We start from the raw sequence: 21,054 nt of genomic DNA on the forward strand, positions 1-21,054 counted from the left end.
TTAATGGGTCTCCCCTTTACTCTAAGGCTGTACCCACTGGTCCTAGTCTCTCCTGCTAATAGAAATATCTTCCCATTGTCCACAGTATTCCCAACGGCTATTCAGTCCAGAGGAACCTCGATTATCCGAATTTCGGATTATCTGAAGAAGATCTCATTACATCAAAGAGGTATTTCAACACTGCCCGCATCTTTTGTTTACAATAATTAAAAATGCACCCGGCTTTCTGAAATGCTGCCGAGAACAGTCCTGGACATCAATGGGAGCACAGGGACCATCTCCAAACGACTGCCTGCCTGCCTTCTCGCTCCCCACACTTTCCTGGAGTTCTACACACAGGTGTACTCTAAACCCCACCTTCCCCTGATAATCTCTCCAACACTGCCCTGTACAGGACAAAGTGGGGTGTGCGTGCACATGTTATTTTGAGCTTCACCCCCCCCCCCCCCAAAGGCACCAGCAGTCTTACTGTTGGTGTCCAGTCCGGCTGCGGGGAGCAGGGGTTCACACGCGATGTGCTGCTGCCGGGGAGCAGACTTAGCAAGTGTTCGCTGCGTCAATTCCATTGAACTGTTTTGGGGGGGGGGGGGGGGGGGGGGCGTTCAGCATTGCTGCAGGTCCCTTACACACCCTGAGACAGAGAGGGAGCAAGGCATTCAGAAAACTCCGAGCCCCAGTGGAGAGGCATTCAATCAATTAACCGAATAATCAACTATCCGAACGTAACAGTGCCTGCCCATCTCGTTCAGATAATCGAGGTTCCTCCATATTCTGTAGATTTCAATTAGATGCTCCCTCATCCTTCTAAATTCCATCAGGTATAGACTCAGAGTCCTCAAACATTCCTCTGTGGTAAGCCTTCCATTCCTGGGATCATTCTCGTGAACCTCCTCTGGACCCTCCCCAGGACCAGTACATCCTTCCTGAGGTTTGGGGTCCAACATTGCTCACAATACACTAAATGTGGTCTGACCAGAGCTTTATAAAGCCTCAGAAGTACATCCCTGCTTTTATATTCTAGTCTACTAGAAATAAATGCCAACCTTGTATTTGCCTTACTAACTACCTGACTCAACCTGCACGTTTACCTTGAGAGAATCCTGAACTCGGACCCCCAAGTCCCTTTGCACTTCAGGCTTCTGAATTTTCTCCCATATAGAATATAGCCTATGCCTATATTCTTCCTAACAAAGTGCATGATCTCGCACTTTCTCAGTGTTCCTCTGCCACTTCTTTGCCCACTCTAACCTGCCCAAATCTTCTACAGCCTCCCTACCTCCCCAGTGTCCCTCCACCTCTCTTTTATATCATCTGCAAACTTAGCCAAAATGCCCTCGGCTCCTTCATCTAGATCATTAATGTGCAAAATCAAAAGTTCTGGTCCCAACAGTGACTCTTGAGGAACTCCAGTCGTGAAAGTCCCTGATTTTACAGAAACCAGAAAGGCTTCCTCTTCCAAACCATGGAAGCCTCATGAGTTCCAAACCAAGACATTTCAACATCAATGGGTTACTGTGACTGACAATGTAGCTCAGGCGAGGCCGAGAACAGGGCAGGACTTAGGGAACGGCAATGGTGGATGTTGATTGTGCAACTAATGGGGCCTGCCCCATTCACCACAATTACTACCATTCTTAAGTTCACAACTGACGTTTGCAAGGAGCTTAATGTTGGTGTTTCTCTTGAAAGCCAGGGAAAGCAGGACGTTAAAAGAGCAATGAACCTCATGTTTGTGCAGATGTAGCATAGACTATTCCTGTCTCAGATTGTTACCATTTGCATCCACATTTGCATCTAAAGGACAACACAAAAACACAGCGGCATCTACATCATAGTGTTCTGTCCTGTCCTAGGTTTTAAGTCCCCATTAACCTACCATAACTAAAATGGTTCCTGGCATCATTTCTTTCGATAGTCTTTATCCTCTGCTACAATAACTTGACATAATCTAAAGTAGTATTTCAAGGTGAGTTTATCTGCATCAGTTCATATCTTCTATAATTCTACACTGTCTTTTCTCTGTCAAGTTAAGATTGACGAGCATCAGTGTCCCCAGTCTTTGGTCATAGAGTTATTCAACTCATGTTAGCATTAAAAGAGTCACAAACGCTGAATGCTTCTCAACAAGCTTGGTCTGGTTCACTAAATAAAATACTCAAGGTAATCTATAGTTTTATTGTGATAATTTCAAACTATTCTCCGTTGACACAAGATTCGACAATCTATTAAACATTGCTACTCCACAGTGATTTAATATCTATCACATATTTGATCTTTGGCTGAATCTACATCATAAGTAATACACAGGGTCCCTGTCAATATGTTGTATCCAATGCTCCCTCTACAAGAGTACATCGCAACCTGAAGATACCACGATCGGTCCTGTTTGAGGCAATTCAGCTGCAATGTGGTTCCACATGTTGAAATGAACACAATAGCAGAAAGGAGCAGGATTGCTTGTATTTCACAATTAACTGTTCTGACTTTTATTTCACTGATTTACTAGAGTTAATTTTACCCTTTTTTCTCCCAGTTCCTGCCTGCTTCATACCTTAGTTCCACCCTTATTCTCGATGAACTTATAGTGGGCACCTGAACCAGGCACATGCAGGGTCTCCTGACCAATCCATGAACATCCCACTCAGTCTCTCTCACTTCTGCCATCACTCTCTTATCAAATAACACACTTTATTCTTCCTTCAGCCAATGTTCATTCAACCATTGCTCCTCTTCCAGCTTCCATTTTAGAGGCAGTGGTTGTTATAGTGGTCATGTTACTGGACATGGGTTCGAATCTCACCATGGCAAAGGCAAAATAAGATTCTGGAATTAAAATGATGAGCATGCTACCATAGTCAAGCGTTGTAAAAACTCATCTGATTCACTAATGTCCTTTTAGGAAAGGAACCTGCCAGCCTTACCCAGTCTGGGTTGCATGTGTCTCCAGACCGAGAGAAATGGGCTGACTCCTTCCTTGATTTGATTTATTACCGTTACATGTACCTAGCTACAGTGAAAAGTTTTGTCTTATGTGCAGTACAGGCAGATTCATACCATACAAAGTGCATTAGGGTAGTAGAACAGAGTAAAGAATACTACGCTACAGGTCAGAGAAGGTGCACAGACAGCGAGATCAACATTACATTTGAAATTTGAAAGGTCCATTCAGAAGTCTAACAAAGGTGGGAAGCAGCTGTTCTTGAACCTATACGTATGTGTATAAAAACTTTTCTATCTTCTGCCCAATGGGAGGTGGTGGAAGAGATTATAACCGGGGTAGAAGCCATCTTTGATTATGTTCGTTGCTTTCCCGAAGCAGTGGGAAGTATAGGTGGACAATTAGGAATGGCAATAAATTAGCCATTATTATTAAGAATTAACAATAAATGCAGGCCTTGCTAGTGACATCCACATCCCGTGAGCCCATAAGTAAAACTTCCCTCAAATTATCCATGCTTACACTTAAAGTTAAAAATCACACAACACCAGGTTATCGTCTGACAGGTTTATTTGGAAGTACAAGCTTTCGGAGCGCTGCTCCTTCATGGCTACCATCGACACCAACTGCCAGTTTAGAATGAAGAGGTTCTCCAAGAAGATCACACATATCGACACAGACAGGAAGGAGCAGTGGTCCAAAAGCTTGTGTTTCCAAATAAATCTGTTGGACTATAACCTGGTGTTGAGAGATTTTCAACTTTGCCCATCCCAGCCCTCCACATCATTCACCTTAAGCAACACCACCCTTTGCAAAGGCACACTGGCTTGCATTTATCTGATTGTTCTCTGATGGTCTTCCTTGTATTTGTCCTTGATAAACCCTTCTTTATTTTGACATGTGCCGATTTAAAAACAATGGTTCGGTTATTGCCAAGATCAGGACCATCTAGCATTCTTGAATCCAAGTGCTCTGTCTTTTTTTTAATCTGCCTTCAATAATCATTGACTTTCTCAAGATGCTTGCTGGCACTTGCTGGTCCCGAGAAGGAAATATACCCTCTATCATAATCCAATGACTAACACCGATGGCATCTGTTTTTGTCATAGACACAGTTGAGGAAAGGCTGAAGGCAAAAAAATTAAGATTGGTAATTCAAACATTTCTCAGCCTCCATTGTCTGTCCCTTGCAAAGGGAGCAGTGCTACCACCTGCTGGTCGCTCTAAGTTTTGTATCATCAGCAGCAGACCTTCCATAAATGTTCATGTCATGGCATCATGTGACTGAGACATCAGACTGTCGATATACTGCAGAGGACTCTGGGAGTGCAAGCTGGGACTGGGTGAGGCAGTAGCTTCAGAAGAGCGTGGCTCAGCTGAAGGACATGCGTGACTTAGAAAACAATCTGCAAAGACTTTTTGAAAGGGTATCCAAAATAAACCACATTATGACACAAAGCAGTTTTTTAAAATACCCCAGTGACACAGATGAAACCATTTGTGATTAAGAGTCATACACCAGTTAGCTAACATGTTAAAATCAACTCTCTCCTTTGAATCATTGCAGAGTGGTGTACCAGCAACTCTCAGCAGTTCGCACACTGCAGACTGAGCTGGAAGGGCAGTTCAGAATAAGATGTTCCCTCAAAGTGCAGAAATGTTTACAACCCAGATCATCAGGAATTGTTCTGGCAGAGTGGCAGCATACCTGCAGATTATCGAGTTATACAGCACGGAAACAGACCCTTCAGTCCAACCCATCCCTGCCGACCTGATATCTTAAACCGATCTACCATTTTATAAACCACTATAAGGTCACCCCTCAGCTTCCGATGCTCCAGGAAAACAGCCCCAGCCCATTCAACCTCTCCCCATAGCTTAAACCCTCCAGTCCCGGCAATATTGCTGTAAATTTTTCTGAATCCTTTCAAGTTTAAAAATATCTTTCCTACAGCAGGGAGAAAAGAATTGAATGCATTATTCTAAAAGTGGCCTCACTAACTTCCTATACAACCACAACATGATGTCCCAACTCCTATACTCAATGCACTGACCAATGAAGGCAAGCATGCCAAAAGCCTCCTTCACCATCCTGTCTACTTGTGACTCCACTTCCAAGGAACTCTGAATCTGCGTGCTTTGGTTCCTTTGTTTGACAGCACTGCCCAGGGCCCTACCTTTAACTGTGTACACCCTGCCCTGGTTTGCCTGATCAAAACACAGCACCTCACATTTACCTGTATTAAACCCATCTGGCATTCTTCAGCCCACTGGCCCATCTGATCAAAGTCCCGCTGTACACGGAGAGAATCTTCTTCACTATCCACTACACCACCAAACTTGGTGGCATCTGCAAACCTACTAGCCACGCCTCCTATATTCACATCTAAATCATTTGGATAAATGAAGAAAAGCAAGGGACCCAGCACAGCTAATTTTTTTTAAACCTTACCAACCAGTCTACTATGCAGAACCTTGTTGAACTCCTTGCTGAAGTCCACATAGACAACATCTACTGCTCTGCTTTCATCAGTTTTCTTTGTCACCTTTCAAAACAACCTCAAGATTAGACAATTTCCTACGCACAAAGCCATGCTGACTCTCCCTAGTCAGTTGATTGGAAAGTATCTATATTACAGAGCACTCAGGAACAGAAGTCCTGAATTACTTTTGTCCTCTTGTCCTCAAAAAGTATCTGTACAGCCCTTACTGTTGCCTTAGCTGAGATTAAGTATCTCACTGCTGGCCAGGAAGGCATAGAGCCAGAACTCTCCAATCTGATTCATTTCCATCACTGACCTGTCAAGTTCCTCAACTCTGTCATCCAACAGAAGAACTCAAAGTTAGGTTACGCTGGACATGAAAACAAACTGGTAAATATTGCCACTGTTTCTGAAACAGCTGCTTGGGTATTTCCTTTAGATCCTAGCACCAAGCGCTCTTTAATACTGCTGAATATCATTGAAATAAACACAAGTATTCCAAATATTTAAACTATCACAACAATTCATGCCACAGGAGAAAGCGGTTGCTGTTGGGTTGGCAAGAGGAATTTCGATAGGCTGAGGGGTTGCTGGGGAGAAACAGGAAATTGTAGGTTCCGCACGTTCTCCGGGGAAATCAGAAAGGCTCAGTCATCACTCTGCAAAAGAACAATCAGGCAATCAAGATCTGCTTACCCGGAATGAGCAACAAAGAGCCATCTGGTGTGAAGGTGAGTCGGCGGAAAAACGATTTCATGCCATCATCGTGAAACATTCGATAACTCTTGGTCTGTCATCAGTTTAAAATATGAAAAAGGAAGGAATGAGTTCTAATTCCAGCAAATGAGCGCTTCCAAGTAATTTCTTTCCACATTTCATACTTGCATTAGAATTCGCACTTACAAAGATTCACTTAAAGCACACGAGTGGACAGTCAGTAAGTGGAGGCAGGGTTAAATGGGATACACAATGGTTCAAAAAGGTTTCTTTGATTTTTCTGAAGGCAGAGAGAAAGGCAGCCAATCACAGGTTACAGTACAGAATTTGCTAGAGAGAGGGCAGGTTGAACATATCGTGAATATGTTTGACAAAACCATGATGGGCTATAAGAGAGAGAGAGAGAGAGGTGATGATGGGCATGTGACCACACATTGCTGGAAAGAATGTGTCACTTCACCATGAGCCTTGCACTAATGTCACTTACAGTCAACCCCCCTCGTGTCAGGACTTGCTGCTTCTGAGCTGTAACCAGAGCTGAACACTGGATAGAACATGATTAGAACCGTGAGGCTAAAGATAGCCGAGTCACACCACGCATCATGAACTGCGCTGTTCACACAGCACAGACACAGAACATACTGAAGCTGAAGCACCAATGACCAATGCCAGAGCAAATCACAATAATTAGGAGAGACAAAGCCACAATAAAACTTGTAAAAAAAAAGGACAAAGCCCTAAGATATAACAGCAGAAATAGGCCATTTGGCCCCTTCAGATCTGCTCTGTCATTCAATCATTGTTGGTGTGTTTCTCAATCCCATTCCCCTGCTTTCTTCCTGTAACCCTTGATCCCCTTGCTAATCTGACTTGGTTTTAATTACACTCAATGACTTGACCTCCACAGCCTTCTGCAGCAATGAGTTCCACAGCTTCACCACCCTCTGACTGAAGAAATTCCTCATCTCGACCATCACTTCACTGAGGCAGCGCCCCCGAGTCCTAGTCTCTCCTACTCGCATCTTCCCATCATCCACTCTATCCAGGCCTCTCCGTATTCTGGAACTTACAATGAGATCCTTCCCTTATCCTTCTAAATTCCATCAAGTACAGACCCGGAGTCCTCAACCCCCCTTCATAAGACAGCACTTCATCCCCAGGATCAAGCTTGTGAACTTCCCATAGACCCCCAGCCCATCCTTCCTTATACAGCCCAAAACCGCTCATAATATTCCGAATACCAGAGCCTTATACAGCCCTCAGCAGTACATCCCTGTTCTTGTATTCTCACCATCTCGAAATGAATGCTGACATTGCATTGGCCTTCCTAATTGCCAAATGAACCTGCATGTTAACCTTAAAAGAATTCTGAACTAGGATTTCCATGCCCCTTTGTGCTTCAGATTTCCAAAGCCTTTCCCCATTTACACCTCTATTCTTCCTCCCAAAGTGCATAATCTCTCAGTTTCCAAGATAGTATTGCATCGGCCATTTCTTAGCCAAATCTCTTAGCCTGTCCAAGTCCTTCTGCAGACTCCCTGCTTCATGAACACTACCTTTCCCTACACCTATCTTTGTGGTAGCGAGAAACCTAGCAACAATGCCCTCAGTTCCTTCATCCAGATCAGAAATGTATAAGGTGAATAGTAACATACATCATGGAAGTCATTCTTTTTCCTTTCTTTATTCTCACATAGGATCTAGCAATTGCTGGCATTTCCACCTCTGCTACATTCTGCTGACAGAGAACTGCAATCAGTTTTAATCAGCTGAGGCGGGGCAGAACACAACACAAACAAGAGGTCTGTAATGGAGAGATTAAAGACTGGTGACACACAGTCAAAGGGTGCAGTAAAATGTCAAGTAAAGATCTGTCTGAAAAGCAGGATATGAACAGCTGCTGCCCAACGAGAGAGAGATGACTGTAAAGCTAAACCCAACAAAGCAAAAGGAAATAAAATACAGGACAGTTCACAGTGTGAAACGGGTGAACTAAATGTTGAGTCTAGAAGGCTGTGAAGTGTCTAATTGAATGATAATGTGCTGTTTCTCAAGCTTCTACTGAGCTTCACTGGAATTGCACAATAAGCCAAGGACAGCGATGTCAACGGAACAGCAAGGTGGACAGTTCAAACGACAGGCAGGTTTGTGCTTGGCAAACGGGTTGGACCCAAAATGTTAACTCTGCTTTCTCCCCACAGATGCTACCAGACCTGCTGAGTAGAATTTAACCCGTGTTTTGGTCTGTCCAACATGGAGCAGATCACACCGTGAGCAGCATTTACGAAATCAAAATAACCACATACGAATCAATTTATAAATTGGAGGGAGTGTTTGGACAATGAGAAGGCAGGACGGATAAGGGATTTTGCACAGTGTGGATCGTATGTGTGTAAGACAGCTGGGAACACGACATGCTTCCATCGCCCTAATTCCTGCATCTTTAGACCTACAATGGAAAAGGGAAACCGGTTTCAGAACGGCCAACCAGAAACTGAAAGCTCAAAATTATTTTATACTAATAAAGCTAATTATCAAAGACTGAGGACTCCAAAGTCAGTATCCCAGTTTGAAAGTAGCAGGTCAACAGGCTATGGTAAGGTGAAGGATTTACATTTCTATAGCACCGTTCACCAATTCCAGACATCTCAAAGTACTTTACAGAATAAGTGCTTTTGAAATATCAGAACTGTCAAGATATGGGGAATGAGGGCAACACCTCAATGATCCCAGTATATCATGGCATCTTTTACTTCTACTAGAGAAGGCAGGCAAGGCTGCAGTTTAAAGTCTCATCTGAAAGGTGGCATCTTCAACAGTGTCCCCACCCCAAACCCAGAAACTCATCCATTGGATGTGATGGTGCCGCAATACTAGCTTTTTGCCACAAGAAGACACTGCAGGTACAGAATGGTCAGTCAGGAATCTCATGGTTAAAAAGCCAGCTGTGTTAACATTCAAATAATCCCCTGGGTTTGCTGGTTTTAGAGAAGCTCACTTTTTAAAAAAAAACAAGAAAAGATCTACATTTATAAAGCAACTCTCCAAAGTGCTTGACAGCCAACTAAGTACTTCTTGAAGTATTGTTGGTTTTGCAATGTGGGACTTGCACAAAGCAAACGCCTGCAAACAATGTGAAAATGGGCAGGGAACCTGTTTTCATGACATTAACGGTGGCCAGGATAGGGAGATTAATTCCTCCATTCTCCTTTAAATTAGTGCCAGGATGGGGCATTTTGTGTCTGCCTGAACCGAAAGGAAAACAGCACCTCGGGTGAGTGTGGAATTTTGTGGGACCCATGTTCTTTCAATTCGGTGTTGATTCTTATCAATGGAGCTGCAGGTGTTCATGCTGACCTTCATGATAACACTGCAGACTCGTTCAGTTGCTCATTTCCCAATGCTGTGGAACTGCCGATAAACACAGAGGTGGAATTTCCATCAGGGCTCTAGATCACCAGGCATCGTTTCGGCTAAAACTCAAAAGAAATGGCCAGTAACACCCGATCTTCTCGGATATCTGGCTGAGTTGGGTTAGAAAAACGTCCACAGCAATTGGAGATATCAGACATCCAACAATGAGAATGGGACGTATGACAGGGCTACGGGCCAGGAGCTGGGACTAGCTTAGTTTGCGAGTTTTCTTGGCCTGGACTGGTTGGACTGAGGGGTCTATTTCCAAGCTACAGGAATCTATGACTGGATTACATCCAGTATTGTCTCAATTGGTGCCATACAGCAGGGAATGCCAGAAAGGAAGGATAATCCTGGCCTGCATGCCAGGCACATTGTTAAAAACTTGGCCATCATTTCCAGAGCTCTGCAGGATAACATTATGAACAGTCCACCTCTCTATTCAAGGTGCTCTCTCGCAGTCTCACTTACCTCGCCTTCATTACCAGATGACATCTTGCTGACATTAAATGCCACCCGCCTGGTCTGTGTGCTATACACCCGCATAACCCTGTGAAACAAAATACAAAGTGACACTTTAAATATCTCACATTTGTTCAGCAATTGATTGGAACTGTAATGCTGCTATGTACACAATCAATGAGAATACAATTTCTGATCAATCATATAGGCTTCCATAAGATGTGGGACACTGAATCAGGCCATTTCAGCCCAACCACTCCATTCTGATATTTAACATTCACTAAAACGGGGCAGCACAGTGGTTAGCACTGCTGCCTCACAGCGCCAGAGACCCGGGTTCAATTCTGTGTGGAGTTTGCACATTCTCCCCGTGTCTGCGTGGGTTTCCTCCGGGTGTTCCGGTTTCCTCCCACAATCCAAAAATGTGCAGGTTAGGTAAATTGGCCATGCTAAATTACCCGTAGTGTTAGGTGAAGGGGTAAATGTAGGGGAATGGGTCTGGGTGGGTTGCTCTTCGGAGGGTCGGTGTGGACTTGTTGGGCTGAAGGGCCTGTTTCCACACTGTAAGTAATCTAATCTAATTTAAACAAAACCTCATCTATTTGTCCCCAGTTAAATCTAATACCGTAACAATCCATTCTCCCTCGTTTCTCTTAAAGGTATTGATACTATTCCTGTGGTTGAGAGTTTCACATATTCACCATTCTTAGGATGCAAACGTTCCACTGCATATTCAGTATCCAACCACACAGACAAATAAAAACATATTCAAACCACATTCTCACATAGCGAAAAACACACTGATACAAACCAGCACAACAGAAATTTGTTTAGATAAATGCTAAAATTATGCTAACATTAATAAACTCTTTTTTTTTTAATTTATTTTTTTCTATCAGGATGTTAATTATGGAAATACCTGGACATGCATAGTGACAAAAAATAACAGTGTACAATAAACCAAAAGCTGATCAAGAATTGGGAATCTAGGGGTAATTGTCGGACATATCGCTGACATTCCACATTTAGATACCTGTCAGATATACCCCTCTGCCTCTGGATCAAAACAGGACCATTAAAAAAGGTACAGCACAGAAGGAGACCCCTCGGGTCTGTGCTGGCTGAATAAACAAGCTGCTCACCTGAACACCTCTTTCCAGCACCCGATCTGCGGCCTGGCAGCATCAGCATTTCAGGAGCAGATCTAGGTTCCGTTTAAACACTTCAATCACCAAAGTGGGCAGTGAATTCCAGATACTTACCTCTCTCTGGGTGAACAGGCTTATCCTCGTACCCCTCTAACCCTCTACCAATCACTTCAAGTCTGTAACCATTGGTAATTGACTTCTCTGATGCCCATTTTATCCAGGAGCCTCATTACCTTACTCACCTCCGTTAGGATACCCATCACCCTACCACTCCCATTCTCCCTTTTAGCTACAATTTGCAAGCCTTGGCAACATACTCCTTTGTAAATCTCCTCCTGAACGTTCTCTGGAGCAATTATGCCCTTCCTGGAACGTGGTGACCGGAATTCTACACAATACCCAGCTGCGGCCAAACCAGCATTTTACAACATTCCAGTATTACTCCAGTCCCTGGTCACAGAGTCATACAGCACAGAAACAGACCCTTCATCCAACTCGTCCGTGCTGAGCAGACATCCCAATGTGATCTTGTTCCATTTGCCAGAATTTGGCCCATATCCCTCTAAACCCTTCCTATTCATATACCCATCCAGATGCCTTATAATTGTTGAAATTGTACCCAGCCCCACCACTTCCTCTGACGGTTTGTTCCATACACGCACCACCCTCTGTGTGAAAAAGTTAACCAAGGTCCCTTTTAAATTGCTTCCCTCACCCGAAACCTGGGAGCTGGGCATGGGCCTCACGGCTAAAAGGACCAGGGGATATGGAGAGAAAGCGGGAATGGGATACTGAAATTGCATGATCAGCCATGATCACATTGAATGGTGGTGCAGGCTAGAAGGGCGAGATGGCCTACTCCTGCAGCTATTTTCTATGGCCTCTAGTTCTAGACTCCCCCGACCCAAGGGAAAAGACCTTGTCTATTCATCCTATCCACATCCCTTATGTTTTCATAAACCTCTATAAGGTCACCCCTCAGCCTCCGACGCTCCAGGGAAAACAACCCCAGCCTATTCAGCCTCTCCCTATAGCTTAAACCCTCTAACCCTGGCAACGGTCTTTTAAATCTATTCTGCATCTGCTCAAGTTTAACACCTTCCTTCCTATAGTAGGGAGTTCACAATTGTACGCAGTATTCCAAAAGTCTTTATTCAATACCTCATCCAAAGAAAAAAAGCCTCCACATTCTCATCACCTAGTGTACCTGTGCTGACCCCTTCAGGGACTTGTGGACACATTCCCAGATCTCTCATTTCTTTCACTCCCCCTCAGTCCCTCCCATTTAGTTTGTGTTCCCTTCCTTTATTAGGCACTTCCTGACCCCTAATAACCTCACAGTACTCCAGACTTACTTCCATTCACTCCTTTTCTACCCATTCAACCAAACCACCAACACTTTGCCAACTTTGTCACTACCGGGCCAATTATTGTGCCCTCTGCAAATTTCCCACTCGGGCCTCCCAAAGTTAAATCTGAATCATTAATCTGTTCCTCAAACAGCAAGGGACTCAAACCTGAGCCCTATGAGAGATCATAGGAAATGCTCTCGATTCACAGAAAAAAAAAGTTTCCTGTCACAAAGCCAATTTTGGAACCAACTCACCACATTCCCGGTCTCCTGCAGGATTTAGTTTTACTTAATGTAGGGCCTTGTCAAATGCCTTACTGAAATCCACGTAGGCAACATTCACTGCATTACCCTCGCTAATGCTCACACTATTTCTTTGGAAAATACTATTCCGTTGGTAGGACACCATCTTCCTTTAACAGAATTCCGGAACTCGCTCGAGAAAAATAAAGAAAGCAATTTAGTAGGGCTAACTGTTCAAGAGGACATCTTAAACAACAAGCAGGATCAACTCTCAAATGTGATGTTCAAATGGTCAGGAATTTACTTCGAAGAAGGTAAACGTGGAAAATATCAGTCACCTTACCGATCACAACTCAGTGTGGCAATGTATTGTCCGAGAGGGTCCCACGTGACACCTTGCACATAGCTCTTGTGCTCATTGAAGATGGACAACTTTGCCCCTGAAAATATGAAAACAAACATGTGGACGTCAAAGTAATAATTCAGTGCTTGGGTATAAACTCGTAAGTTTTACTAATCACCTTGACCATTTCAAGTCGATTTTTAGAATTAAAATGCAGTAGTTACATATCGATTATATAGTTTCAGGTTAGAGATGCATTTTGTGCACATACATTAAGGAAATGCAGGGTATTACAAAAACTCGGACAGAGGTAGGCCATTCACCCCCCAAGGTGTGCTTCACCACTCCATAAGATCATGGCTGATCCCATTTCAACCTCAAAGCTGCACTCCTGCATTTCCCTGATAACCTTTCACCATTTACTTCACAACTTTACAAATATTCAAAAGTTCTACTTCCACCAACGTTTCAGAAAGAGAGTTGCAAAGACAATCAGTCCTCAGAAAAATAGTCACCTCACCTCTTAAGTGGGTGTTGTTTTAAACACGGATATGACCCTCTCAGCCCAGGTCTGAAGGAGGGCCACTGGACCAGAAACATTAACTCTGCTTTCTCTCCAAAGATGCTGCCAGACCCGCTGAGTTTCTCTAATCTTGTGTCTTTTATTTATTTCAGATCTCCTGCATCCAGTTCTTTGCTTTATATTATCCCCCAAGAAGAAATATTGACTTCGCCTCAGGATATTATAGATGTCTCAATCAAGTTACTACGCAGAGCTGTCAAGACCCTCAGCACACCATACCCAAGATGCAACATATAATTCTCCACACAGCCGGTTTTTAATCACAGACATCTTGTCAGCCAGTGCCATTAGGGAGGGGCAATGAGTTATCAGAAAGAGAAGTAAAAAAAACAAGCGTCCCTTAGTCAGGGGTAAATGCAGGGGAAATGGGTCTGGGTGGCTTACTCTTCAGGTTGGTGTGGACTTGTTGGGCTGAAGGGCCTGTTTCCACACTATAGGGAATCTAATCTAACCCAAAAAGCTAATTCATATGTACTGAGAAGGAAAAACTGCACTATCGCTTTGTCACTCCTGACTTGCATTCACCAAACCTGCAGGTGCAGCAGGCAGTGAAGGAGGCAAGTTAACCTTCATACTGGGATGATTCGAGTACAGGAGCAGGGATACCTTGCTGCAATTGTACAGGGCCCTGGTGAGACCACACCTGAAGTACAGTGTACAGTTTTGGAATCCTTACCTGATGGAGGATGCTCTGGCTCAGGAGGGAGAGTAACTAAGATTTACCAGACCGATTCCTGGGATGGCACAACGAAGGCAGCAAAAGAAACTGGATCAGTTTAGACCTTTCTAAAATATCATTCATGGGCTGAGGGTGTTGCTGGCTCGGCTAGCATTTATTTCCTATCCAAGAGGGCCATTAAGAGTCATAGGGTCCCATGGAGACAGGTCCCATTTCCCTGCACTTGGCCGATATCCTTCTAATCCTTTCCTATCCATGGATTTGTCCAAATGTCTTTTAAATGTTGTTAACGTACCCACCTCAACCACTTCTGCTGGCAGCTCATTCCATATGCATACCACCCTCTGTGCAAAAATGTTGTCCCTCAGGTTCCCTTTTATTCTTTCCTTTCTAACCTTAAACTGATGCCCTCTAGTCCTCAATTCCCCAACCCTGGGAAAAAGACTGCATTCACCGTATGATGCCTCTCATGATCTTATACACTCCTATAAGATTACCCCCCCCTCAGTCTCAAAGAACAAGAAAATTTACAGCTCGGGAACAGGCCCTTCGGCCCTCCAAGCCAGAGCCGATCCAAATCCACTGTCTAAACCTATCGCTCAATTCCTAAGCATCTGTATCCCTCTGCTCCCCACCTACTCATGCATCTGTCCAGACGCATCTTAAATGAATCTACCATGCCTGCTTCTACTACGTTCCAAACGCCCACCACCCTCTGCGTAAAGCACTTGCTGCGTGTATCCCCCCTTTAAACCTTTTGCCTCTCACCTTTAAAGTGTGACCTCTCGTTATTGAATCCTTCACCCTGGGAAAAAGCTCATCTCTACCTACCCTGTTTATACCCTTCACGATTTTGTAGACCTCAACTAGGTCCCCCCCCTTAATCTCCTTTTTTCTAAAGAAAACAATCCTAACCTACTCAACCTCTCTTCATAGCTAGTATCTTCCATACTAGGCAACATTCTCGTAAACCTTCTCTGCACCCTCTCTAAAGTGTCCACATCCTTTTGGTAATGTGGCGACCAGAACTGTACACAGTATTCTAAATGTGGCCGAACCAATATCTTGTACAATTTTAAAATGACCTGCCAGCTCTTATACTCAATACCCAGTCTGATGAAGGCAAGCATACTGTATGCCTTCTTGACCACTCTATCCACCTGTGCAGCAACCTTCAGGATACAATGGACCTACACTCCCAGATCTCTCTGCTCATCAACTTTTCCCAAGGCTCTTCCGTTTACTGTACAATTCGCTCTAGAACTAGACTTCCCAAAATGCATCACCTCACATTTGTCTGGATTGAACTCCATCTGCCACTTTTCCGCCCAACTCTCCAGTCTATCAACATCCTCCTGTATTCTTTGACAGTCCCTTATGCTTTCTGCTACTTCAGCAATCTTCGTGTCATCTGCAAACTTGCTGATCATACCAACAGTGCCGTCTTCCAGATCATTTATATCACAAACAACAGTGGCCCCAGCACTGACCCCTGTGGAACTCCACTGGTCACCTTTCTCCATTTCAAGAAACTCCCTTCAACTACTACTCTGTCTCCTGTTGCTCAATCAGTTCTTTATCCACCTTGTTAGAACACCCTGCACACCACATGACTTCACTTTCTCCAATGCTCCAAAGGTAAAAGCACTAGCTTGTCCAACCTCTCCCTATAACTCAGACCATTGATTCCTGGCAACATCCTTGTAAATTTCTTCTACACTCTCTCCAGTTTAATAATATAATTCTTTCTATAGCAAGGTGACCAAGACAGAACCCAATACTCCAAGTGCGGTCTCACCAACATCCCATATAACTGCAACATAACTTCCCAACTTTTAAGCTGACTGATGAAGGCCAGTGTATCAAAAGCCTTCTTTACTGTCCTGTCTGTCTATGACTCCAATTTCAGAGAATCATTCACCTGAACTCCAAGGTCCCTCTGTTCTACTACATTCCTTAAGGTCCTACCATTCACCATGAAACTCCTACCTTGATTTGACTTTCCAAAATACAAGACCTCACATTTATCTAGGTTAAACTCCATTTGCCATTTCTCAGCCCACTTCCCCAGCTGACCGAGGTCCTGCTGCCATTTCTGATAACCTTCCTCACTGTCCATGATACCATCTACTTTACTGTCATCAGCAAACTTAGTAATCATGCTTTGCACATTCTCATCCAAATCATTGATATAGATAACAAATAGTAATAGGCCCAACACCAGTAAGCTAAACATCTGTGACAGGTAAGTTACTTGAAGGAGTAACCCGAGGCGCTTCAGTAATCACAGACCTCCAGTCCAACAAGCATCCTTCCACTATTATCCTCTGCTTCCTATCATCAAGCCAATTGCATATCCAATTTCCCAGCTCCCCTTGGATTCCACGCGATCTAACCTGCCAGCGCAGCCTACCATGTGGAACCTGATCAAAGGCCTTACTGAAATCCATATAGAGTATGTCTACTGCCCTGCCTTCAACCACCTTCCTGGTCACTTCATCAAAGAACTCTAACAAATTTATGAGGCATGATCTCCTATTCACAAAGCCATGCCGACTATTCCTAATCAAACCCTGTCTTTCCAAATGTTTGTGTATCTTAACTCAGAATCTTCTCAAGTCACTTACCTATCCCCAGATGTTGAGCTTACTGGTCTATAGTTCCCAGGCCTTTCTTTGCAGCCCTTCGATACGAAGTTAGGTGGACAGGCAGGTAGTACTGAGGAAGTGGGGAAGCTACAGAAGGATCTTGACAGGTTGGGAGAGTGGTCCAGGAAATGGCTGATGGAATTTAACGTGAGCAAGTGCGAGGTCTTGCACTTTGGCAAAAAGAATAAAAGCATAGACTACTTTCTAAATGGTGAGAAAATTAATAAAGCCAAAGCACAAAGGGATCTGGGAGTGCTAGTCGAGGATTCTCTAAAGGTAAACATGCAGGTTGAGTCCGTGATTAAGAAAGCGAATGCAATGTTGTCTCTTATCTCAAGAGGGTTGGAATATAAAAGCAGAGATGTACTACTAAGACTTTATAAAGCTCTGGTTAGGCCCCATTTGGAGTACTGTGTCCAGTTTTGGTCCCCATACCTCAGGAAGGACATACTGGCACTGGAACGTGTCCAGCGGAGATTCACACGGATGATCCCTGGAATGACAGGTCTAACATATGAGGAACGGCTGAGGATACTGGGATTGTATTCGTTGGAGTTTAGAAGATTAAGGGGAGACTTAATAGAGACGTACAAAATAATACGTGGCTTGGAAAAGGTGGATGCTAGGAAATTGTTTCAGTTAAACGAGGAGACTAGGACCCGTGGACACAGCCTTAGAATTAGAGGGGGTCATTTCAGAACAGAAATGCGGAGACATTTCTTCAGCCAGAGAGTGGTGGGCCTGTGGAATTCATTGCCACGGAGTGCAGTGGAAGCCGGGACGCTAAATGTCTTCAAGGCCGAGATTGATAGATTCTTGTTGTCTCGAGAAATTAAGGGCTACGGGGAGAACGCTGGTAAGTGGAGCTGAAATGCGCATCAGCCATGATTGAATGGCGGAGTGGACTCGATGGGCCGAATGGCTTTACTTCCACTCCTATGTCTTATGGTCTTCTTGAATAAAAGGCACAACATTCGCTACCCTCCAGTCTTCCAACGGCTCATCCATGGCTAACAATGACACAAAAATATCAGCCAGGGCCCCCATGATTTCTTCTTGAGCTTCTTGCCGTGTTCTTGGATATATCTGGTCTGGAGCAGGAGATTTATCCACCTTCATGTATTCTAATACATCCAACTCTCCTCTACTGTGATAGGACCATCCCTAAGGGATGACCACTAACTTCTCCAAGTTCACAAGTCTTCATGTCTTTCTCCACGGTAAACACAGAGGAGAAATATTCATTGAGGATCTTGCCCATCTCCTGCAGTTTTACACATAAAATGTCCACTTTGGTCCTTGAGGGGCCCTATTCTCTCTTTCTCGTCATTCTTTTTCACATACTTAAAGGATCTCTTTGGATTCACCCTAATCTTCTCAGCCAAGGCAACATTGTTGTGGGTCTGGAGTCACATGTAGGCCAAACCAGCTAAGAATAGCACAAACAGAGTTTAGTCACCCAGATGGGTTTGTCCAATAATCAACAATGGATTAATGGTAATCATTAGAGTCGCAATTACTGATTTTTAATTTAAATTTAATCCTTGTAGAAACCTATAAAATTCTAAGGAGGACTAAACCGGGCAATGCAGGAAGGGTGGTCCCAATGTTCAGGGAATCCAGAACCGGGGGTCACAGTAGGAGGAGGAGGAGGAGAGGAGCAGGAGCAAGTGCTATCACAGCTTCTGATGAACACCCCATTTAGTGAGGTTCAGAAATCCCAAATTGTACTGTACTTAGTGCTGCTTAAATTTAATAAATGCATATTCACCTTTATTAACGTCCCACATGATGGCAGTATTATCAACTGATCCGGATACCATATGATTTCCATCGAGAGTCCAGCAGATATCATACACATCCTCTATGTGTCCCCTGCCAATGACATTCACACATCACAAAGGATGTTCAGGAAAACAAATGAAGGACAAATAAAAACATGATCCAAACAGTCACACATGAAAAATGCTTCATCGTGAATGTCAGATTTAAGTCACTTGTTATATCTCAAAATGTGCTTATGACCAAAAAGTGGTACAGTTAATGTGGTAATTTATTTAATCAGAAAGATTTTTACAACATTTCATGTGGAAGACTTCAGATTAAACTAAAATGATTAGGGAGACTAATTAAGAATACGGTGGCTCAGTGGTTAGCACTGCTGCCTCACAGTGCTGGGGACCCGGGAGGATTCCAGCCTTGGGCAGCTGGCTGTGTGGAGTTTGCACATTCTCCCAGTGTCTGCGTGGGTTTCCTCCAGGTGCTCCAGTGTCCTCGCACACAGTCCAAAGATGCGCAGGTCAGGAGGATTGGCCATGCTAAGTTGCCTTTCTGTCCAGGGATATGTAAGGTAGGTGATTAGCCATGGGAAGTACAGGATTACAGGGATAGGCTAGGGAGGTAAGTCTGGGTGGGATGCTCTTCGGGGAGTTGGTGTGGATTTGTTGAGGCAAATGGCCTGTATCCACACTGTAGGAACTCTACGAAAAATTGAAAACACAGAGTTTCCAAAAAGATAAAAAGTTTTTGGTAGTTTCCCAGAGAGATCAGTGCTTCAACCCTATTGGCTCAATCCAATATAAAATGGCCTAATGTTTAGATAAGGCCATACCACTTAAGTTGACCTGGTGTGTAAAGCAATGCCATTTCTTCTCAGCAATAGGCCAAGGTGAGAGTTCAATCATATTATAACAGGAAGGCTCAAAGGGTAATAATAAACCCATCACTTTGAACATCCAGCTAACTGAATAAGCAACTTCTTTTAAACTAACTGAGTGCTGGAATATTAGAAGATAAGCATACAAAAGTTATGTCAAGTCGTCACAAAGTATCATTTGACGATGTTCAGAATATAACGGTGACATCATTGTACTAGTCATTCAGACCGAAGCTCAGGGAAACATTGTTACAAATGCGTAGAATTACAGAAACCCTACACAGCAAATGGAGGCCATTCAGCCCAGTGAGTCTGCACTGACCCTCCGATGAGCACCTAATCCCCTACCCAAAGCCTTGCAACCCCACATTTAGCTGGCCAATCCACCTGCACATCTTTGGACTGTGGGAGAAAATCGGAGCACCCAGAGGTAACCCACGCAGACACTGGGAGAACGTGCAAATTCCAAACAGCAGCTGGTGGGACTTGGATTCAGTTAACAAATCTGGAATTTGCAAATTGGGCTCAGTGATGGTGACTGACAACTGTTTTAAAAGTCCACCTGGTTCACTTTCGGGAAGGAAATCTGCCGTTCAGACCCAGACCCAATCTGTCGAGATCACTGCCCTCTGAATTGATGCAGCACATCGATCAGTTCAAGGACACATCAGGAAGTGGACAAAAATGCTGGTCTTGTTAGGGACACCTGCATCCCGTGAAATAGGTTTTTTTGAAATAGTATCCCGAAGGTTCCATTTCCATCAAAAAGATACGAGAGCAAGGCAGATCCCAAAAAATAAAGTGGACACACACACACACACACACACTTTAAAATTTAGCATAATACAGACAGAGATAGACTAAGAATAAAGTTTTCAACTGAAATGTGACCGCTGTTACTAAGCTATTTGCTGCAGACTGGAAACAGTTAGTGTCTTAAAAAGTTAGTGTCTCAACAGTGATAAGTATTTAACACGATAGAGGAAAAAACTCCTAATCTTGAGCTTTGGAAGCTAGACAGTACACAGTACAGGACAAGGCAAAGTTAGGAGGCTCATGTCAGATTGCGAGCTCAGTACTGCAGACAGTCTAGAGTAGCACAAGCAAGACAGGGTGAATTTAAAAAAAAGAACAGAAAGAGAGAATGTGAAATAATATCGGCCAGTAAAATCAAGGAACCCCAAGCATATTTAATCACACAAACAGAAATAGGATCACTAATGGAGCTGATTAGAGACAAAAATGTTAATGCCTGCATGGAAGCACAGGATTTAGGCATAGTTCTTACTGAGTACTTTACATCTGTCTTCACAACAAAATGACGAAACAGACACTATAAAAATGTGAAAGATTGGATGGGATGGGTTAAACACAGTGGGAAAGGAACAA

The 21,054-nt window shown here is 43.7% G+C and overlaps 1 protein-coding gene across 2 annotated transcripts in view; it reads right to left on the minus strand.

Annotated features, from left to right (window-relative positions):
- The window catches only part of chaf1b (chromatin assembly factor 1, subunit B), a 53,868-nt gene that overhangs the window by 20,080 nt on the left and 12,734 nt on the right, over nt 1-21,054 (minus strand). For both annotated transcript variants that reach the window (XR_015758790.1, XM_043701236.2), the window contains exons 5-8: nt 18,781-18,884; nt 13,100-13,196; nt 10,024-10,102; nt 6,118-6,211 (exon numbers count right to left, since the gene is read on the minus strand). Coding sequence is in view for 1 of the 2 variants with exons in the window: in XM_043701236.2 (XP_043557171.1) it covers nt 6,118-6,211; nt 10,024-10,102; nt 13,100-13,196; nt 18,781-18,884 (374 nt within the window). In the remaining variant the exon portion in view is untranslated. The remainder of the gene's footprint in view (nt 1-6,117; nt 6,212-10,023; nt 10,103-13,099; nt 13,197-18,780; nt 18,885-21,054) is intronic.

The sequence above is a fragment of the Chiloscyllium plagiosum genome, unplaced genomic scaffold (assembly GCF_037043375.1).
Source record: "Chiloscyllium plagiosum isolate Xiang-an unplaced genomic scaffold, Cpla_swu_hap1 HiC_scaffold_12, whole genome shotgun sequence".
In the NCBI taxonomy this organism is placed as follows: domain Eukaryota; kingdom Metazoa; phylum Chordata; class Chondrichthyes; order Orectolobiformes; family Hemiscylliidae; genus Chiloscyllium; species Chiloscyllium plagiosum.